This window comes from Zingiber officinale, chromosome 5B, assembly GCF_018446385.1.
Source record: "Zingiber officinale cultivar Zhangliang chromosome 5B, Zo_v1.1, whole genome shotgun sequence".
Lineage (NCBI taxonomy): Eukaryota > Viridiplantae > Streptophyta > Magnoliopsida > Zingiberales > Zingiberaceae > Zingiber > Zingiber officinale.
The window spans coordinates 109,733,721-109,740,882 of NC_055995.1; the positions used below are offsets into that span (position 1 = coordinate 109,733,721).

The 7,162-nt window shown below is 35.8% G+C and overlaps 1 protein-coding gene across 1 annotated transcript; it reads right to left on the bottom strand.

The window, feature by feature from the left end:
• Positions 1-2,816: 2,816 nt before the first annotated feature.
• Positions 2,817-3,378, bottom strand: LOC121987727. Its single transcript, XM_042541464.1, has one exon. It carries the CDS (start codon positions 3,372-3,374, stop codon positions 2,994-2,996), a length of 381 nt encoding a protein of 126 aa, XP_042397398.1. The 5' UTR covers positions 3,375-3,378; the 3' UTR covers positions 2,817-2,993.
• Positions 3,379-7,162: the final 3,784 nt, after the last annotated feature.

Sequence of the window (7,162 nt, forward strand, 5' to 3'; positions counted from 1 at the left end):
GAAGACTAGACACTAGGCAACTAAGTCTTAGTGGATCAGGAGGACAAGACACCAAGCAGAGAAAGCCTAGATGAGTTAATATGGTAAAACACAGTACTTGATGAGCTAGCTGGACTTGACATCAAGTAAAAGGGGAAGCGCTAAGTAGAAGTAGTCCAAATAGATCAGCTGGATCAGATGTTTGGCAGGTAAGTTAGGTAAGTCCTAAGAGGCTATTCTGAAAAGAAGACAATAATGACGTGCCCCAAGTTATGGGGCAAATACTTAGGTGTTGATCCTTCTAAGAAACTAATCCTGATTTCTAAGTTGAGATCAGACAGTATTAACTGTCAAAATATAGCATACATTATTATACTATTACTAGTTATATTTTGTCGGATAATTATTATTGTTATGAACTAACTTTATTTTGTAGGAAACAAAGTTGTACAGTCAATCGAATGGTACTTCCGGTCGATCAAACAGTACGAGCAATCGAACAAAGAGGTTTGGTTGACCCAATAGTAAAGATAAGAACGAGTTGGATATTATCCAACTCCAAAAGGAAAGAATAGGATTCAACCTATCCCATGGATCAATCGACCAAATCCTGATTTGATCAACAGATCAGACCTGATGTGATATGACCATCAAAAGAAACCAGAGGTTCAGTCGACCGATTAAGTGGATTGCACAGGAATACGATCTAACCTATCATGAACCTAGATGACAACCCGGATGATACTATGGTTTGGTCGACCGAACACAAGGATTAGAAGACCAAAAAAAGAGGAAATCAAGCATTGATTCGGCGTGATCAGATATTTATTAGGTTAACCTAAAGAGAGGATCGATCGACCAATAAAGACCTATAAAAGAAGGCTCAGCGGTAGAGGCTATAACACACATTCTTTCAATTCTTTCATTTGTTTCTTCATTCGAGCAAGTTTTGCCATCTACACGTTGATTCTCTTTGACAACCAATGTCGAAGGTCTACATTTAAAAGTTGTCGATAACGTTTCACTTTGTATATTGCATCTTCAATTATAATAAAGGTTTATTAAAGTGTTACTATACTCTCTACAATTGTAAGAGGTTTCTACGCTTCCAAATATTTTTTGGAAGGAGAAAATATAGTATTGTCTATTCAAAAATGTTCTAAGGGATTGTAGTCCTTAGAGTAGCAGTTCTAAGAACTGTGAACCAAGTAAATAGCATATTTCTTTTATATTACTTTTTCGTTGCATTATGATTAATATTGAAAAAAGAAAAAAAGAAGAGTTTTTAAAAAGTTATATTCACCCCTCCTTCTCTATCACGTTTCTTGGTCTTACGGGATTGTGATAGAGTAGCTAATTGATGTTATAGACTAGTCAACTATTGGGTGACAAACAAACATGTAATAAAGTTTCAAAGGTAATAAATGGACTTTGGAATGGTTTTAAGGTTGGTGAAATAGAGTTTGTTAAATTCTATTAGAAGCTTTGCGATTTGTGATCTTTCTAGTGTTGGTATAAACATGACCAAAGTGGTCGTGTTCAATCAATATTTCTATCTATTTTACTGATGTGTGCATGGAATTTATAGAGACTTGGTAACATGCGCTCACAAAATTTGTAATTCAACGACTTAGAGCCACTAAAATAGTTTACTCAAGACTCACTAGGTGTGCTTGAATCCGAAGAAAGATGATATGAGACATCGGACTACAAGATGAAGAGATTAGAGCTAGTTTAATAATTTTGATAAAAAATAATTAATCAGATCATGTAGCGTCGAATCCGAGGTGACCGATCCAGTTCCACGAAACCTTCCTACTAACCACAAGAATAAATTGGGAAGTGCTCGTGACAGACTAGAAGCTTAGTATCTCTTGGTTGCGAGTCCCATTTAGAAGAAAAATATTTGCAAATGTATCATAACTAGAAATCAAACTCTGAATGGTTGAGCAACAACTGGACGTCCTTCCATTGTACCATAACCCAGGAACATTAATAATTTTGATAGGAGTCACAGGAGGTGGACTTCATGAATGATAATGAAGGTAGACTCTTGGAAATTGGAAGATATTGTGTTGTGAGGAATTATGTGATTTGTAATATTTGAATACGATTCTGAGTTAAAATAGACTTGATTAAGAGTGTTTGATAAGGGAACATGACTTCTTGATCATAGCCTAAGCATGAGATTGATCTAGCCCGTGGCATGACGCATTCATAAGTTTTTTAGGCATTTAATGATTGACGGACTGTTTACTGTGAGTGCTTCATAATTTATCTTCGGATCGATTAGTTGGCATAAGTTAGATATAACTATAAAAACAACATGGGATTGATCTAAACGGATTTTGAAGATTTACAAGCTGCAAGTCAAATTAAAGTGAAATTGGAGAATACGAGTGTGCGGCGATGGCCCCGGCAAGTGATTGAAAGAAGTGGCTTGGTATTGCATCAACGCTGGCTGGTAACGGCAAGCGATAACAGGATATGCTCGCGTGAGATTGGGGGATATAATTGGGGAGAGTTGCGGATGATGAAAACAATGACTTTTGTTCGTTTTAAATGAAAGTCGTTTGTCTCTCAAAATGCTCATTTTTTTGTTCACCAACTGTCTGGGAAAACAAACATGGGAAACTTTGAAAATAGGTCCACGGAACAAATGTAACCAAGAAACCATTTCCTTGCTATGGTAGCAATCTAAAATTAGCCATATCCAGATGCTTATTGTTTGGCAAATCAAAACATGCATCATTTCCCCCAGATGATGTTTCCTTGAATCTGAAAATCTTCACCTTTTTTTTTCTGTGACTACTTTGTCCCATCCACAAAGCAAGAAGTAGAAATCAAATAGCAAAGAGGCGTGTGACATAGTCATCTTTAATTACACAAATCTCCATTTGCTTAAACTTACAAGATAAGGTTACAGATCTTGTAGAGACCCAATATAATTTGACACTAGTGCAAAATCTACCAGATGGTGAGGTCAAATAGGAGCGAAAGAGGGATGTGCCAAACTAGAGATGTCCAAGGCGAGGAAGAAGGTAGAGAAGGGAGGCGATGAAGGAAATAGCGCCGGCGATCTCAGACGGGGTAAGCGCAGCGGTGGAGGATCGTTCCTTCTCTCGCCAACGCCGGGAGAGGAGATACAGGGATGCGAAGAGGAGGACGATAAAGACCTTGGTGACGTAATTGATCCGGAGGGATCCATCTCCAGTGCCATTGCGACTGCCAGTGCCACAATCGCTCGTCCATCCGCCGCCGCCGCCGCCTCCTCCTGGGGCATCAGAATCCATGGCAAACAAAACGCGTAGTTGACAACTAGCTAGCTGGATGAATAAAGCCTGCGTGCTCGCTTTTGCCTTTGCATCTGCTTTAACAAGGGTGAAAATATACATATACTGAAATGTTGGCTATTATGCAACGATGGGATATTTAGATTGTCACCTAACTATCAATTCCAGCTATGATGAATTTATAGAAATTTTTTCTCAAATGAGGCACGCAACTAAAAGATATTGGACATCCGTATTGTCCGCTATAAGCACTTTTCGATTTATCCTAGTGATCAGTGAGAAATTTTTATAGGACCAAATCGATCACTCCGGACTTGACGTTACTAATCTGATTAATTATTTTTTTCTTCAAATAATATAGCTGAGTTCATTATTATATAATAGATTTATAGATATTATGCCAGAGTCGAATCATACTAGAACTAGTTTTTATTTTTATTTATTTGTTTCTAATGATATGAGAGAGATCCTATGGTATAACATATAATAGATTTATAGAATTATGTAAGCGTTAAACTCTAGCAAACACTAAGAAAGTATTTTATCATGTGATGATTAATTTTAATTTTTTGATTTATTTATTATGTCCTAATGATATGAGATAGTTGTGGAGGGTCATCAAAATGATAGATTTCATCTTTCTATAAAATCTATAAATTGTCAAAAATCAAACACCAGTCGGTTCCTACCATCTCATATGGGGTTTGTCCCCTTGGATGGGTCTAGTGGCTAGCACATGAGGTATTGTCATAATGAGGTCTGAGGTTCGAATCTCGGCAAAAGTCGAGATAAATGCCTCTCTTATGTCTTAGTCACTAATCCAAAAGTTAGTAGTCGTCCATGATTTACCTCCTTCGTATTGATCCTAAAACGGGAGCGCTGGAGACGAACGTATTCACCTTTTTATCATTATCTTATATGAGGTCTATTCAATTTTTTAATTTATCTTTCTACAAATTATCATCAAACTCATTGTATGAAGCATTCGAGATTAGCGTATAACTGGCCAAATAATCTACTATTTTGCTTTAATAGTAAATGTTTGTTTTGTTGAAATACAACTTTTAACTCTCGATCGCCAATTTTCACTGGACGTCTCTTTAATTATGCATATGTTGTTAGAAATGACTACGATCTTGTGATTTCAGGAGTGTCTTTATTAATTGTGAAGCACCCATTTAATATTAAGTTTCGAATTTCATAACAATTATTTATCAGAACTCTTTTAGGATTTAAATTTGTTTCATTTCTTCAATTTGGATTAATCATATAATTTCTGCATGAGTTTTATTTACGTGATTTAAACGGATAAACTCTTTGATTTCACATAAATAATCTATTCATTATTTTAGGTTATAAAATATGAGGCTTCTACTAAGACATTGAAGTAAATCAACATTTTAGTTCCATGATTATCCTATATCAAAATATCTCCCTAATACTTTAAATAGTATCGATCCCACTAGAACATATAACATGTGTCCAAGTATTTATTCAATAGTTATGGACCACTTAAATAAATCTAAACTTAATAATCATTCTCAATTGAATTCAACTATATATAAATTTAATCTAAGTGATAATCAAATCAAATTATGTGATATAATATCTCTATTATAATAGTGATCAGTTCTATAATTTGATTATCACTAAGGCTCAGTCATAAATAATCTCCTACTTACACTAAACCAATCAATCATGTATTTCATACCTAATGGTCAATTATGACCATTATATTTCTACTAGACAGTGATCAATAACAATATCACTTGTTGATTCTCTTTGATGTGATGTCTTCATTCTTGATAAACTTCTTGATCAGATTGAATCAAAGGAGAACATGCTTGCATCATTGGTAAGACTTGCCTACAACAAATCCCTTGCCATAGTACACCCGAATTAGACCAATGTGCTCATTATAACTACTTTAGGTTCACCAATGAACTTGAAACTAAACACCTTCCTTTGCTACCATAGTGGTTGCAATCTCATTAGTTTCCTTTGTCGTGTCAATTATAGTCTCTTGATTTGAACTCTTCTAGTTTACCGCACTTGAATAGTTCTCCTAACTTTGATTGTAAATCATCCTGTTCTAATTGAAAACTCATGTCTATTGGCCCCTTAATGCAGATTATCCTTCCCCTTCTCCATGCACCAAGAGCATATCTTTAGTCATTCTCAAGCGAGGAGGTTCTTTACTGTTCTCAACTACTTGAAGAGGTTAACTGCAGCCTAGTGACCTTCACTATGTTTTGCTTAATATCAACTATATATGCTCAAAGCATATGTCATAGCAAGCCTTGTAATAGCATGACATACAAGATTGATGTTATTCTCAAAGCATATGGGGTTTGACTCTTTCCTTCTCTCGGCTTGGGTCTTGAGACATATGCCCCATAAAGGTCAATGCTCTATGACATTAGAAGCAATCCCTCCATAGATTCTTCAATGCTAATGTTGGAAGATGAAAGGGCACCTCTTCCCCTTCATCTTTTAGTCCATTCGTTTCTTCCATTAATGGAGGAAGAGGAAGAGTCATCTTCCTCAATATATATAAATGCGTCCAAGCAAAAGAAAAAAGGAGGAGAGGGGACTTGCTGTGTGCAAGGTTGAGAAATGGTTCGTCCCATATCGGAAAGGTCACTGTGCAAAGTTTGTCCATGTGCACAAGATTGTAAGAGGATAGAAGAATATTCTGTTAGAATGTATATTAAAAGTCTAACTTTTAGTATAAACATTTATTTTAAAATAAGAATCACATTGGTCAAATATCTACATTTATATGTTAAATGTAGTTGTTCATTTAATTTATATTGAAGATAACATGATGTGTGGTGTCACACAGAAGATCATGTTATCAGTTCCTTATAAATTATAAACAGTTGCTCACAACCAAGATGAAATGAAACAAACCATTGGAATGGTAGTAGTATAATTTGGTAATAGTTTATCTTGACTATAAAATTATACTAGTACACTCTGAGTGTATTGAGCAGGATCATTTGAGGTTGTTCTTTTTATACTACCTGTAAAAAAGAACAGGACCTCTGTTATTATGGATGTGCGTACTCTTAATCATGATATAATAACAAGCACGTATACTTAATATTTATTTCTTTAATTTATCAAAGGGTGAGATTTAGTTCGTTAAATCAATAGGCCCGATAAGTTGGGAAATGATATTATTTATATGGTGTGTTGTTGATTATAGAATGAAACTGTGTCCTAGTGATCTAGGTTGATGATGTCCCCTTGAGGAGCTTATAAGGATTGTCATGTAAACCCTGCAGGTGGACTTAGTCCGACATGACAATAAGGTTGAGTGGTATTACTCTTGGAGCTATATATTAATTAAGTGAATTGTTAGTAACTCATTTAATTAGTGAGCATTCGATATCTTAAACACAGGGAGACTAACACACTCATGATAAGGAGTTCATATTGTAATATGGGATTGGTGCGGTAGTGCAATAATAACTCTTTAGTGGTATGAGTTATTATTGATGAACTTGAGTTGGGTGTTCGGGGTGAACACGGGAAGCTCAAGCTCATCGGGAGACCAAAACTAATTCCTCCTCTTAGTCCCTATTATAGCCTCTTATTTATAAAACCTTATATCTACCCAAAGCCCAGCTTCTTAACCAAGAAGAGGTGGTTAATCCAAGGATCCACACACGACACACACTCTCCACTATGAAAACACTCCTCTACGGTAACTACCGAAGGCGGAGAAGCCTGTACATGACTCACACACAAAGATACATAAGAAGAACAAACTACAAGCTGATAAAAAAGTAAACCTTACAAGATTTGATGGATCGAAAGCGCTAGAGGGGGGGTGAATAGCGCTCGTGGCTATTTTAACGATTTAAAACACAGAATAGAAACGC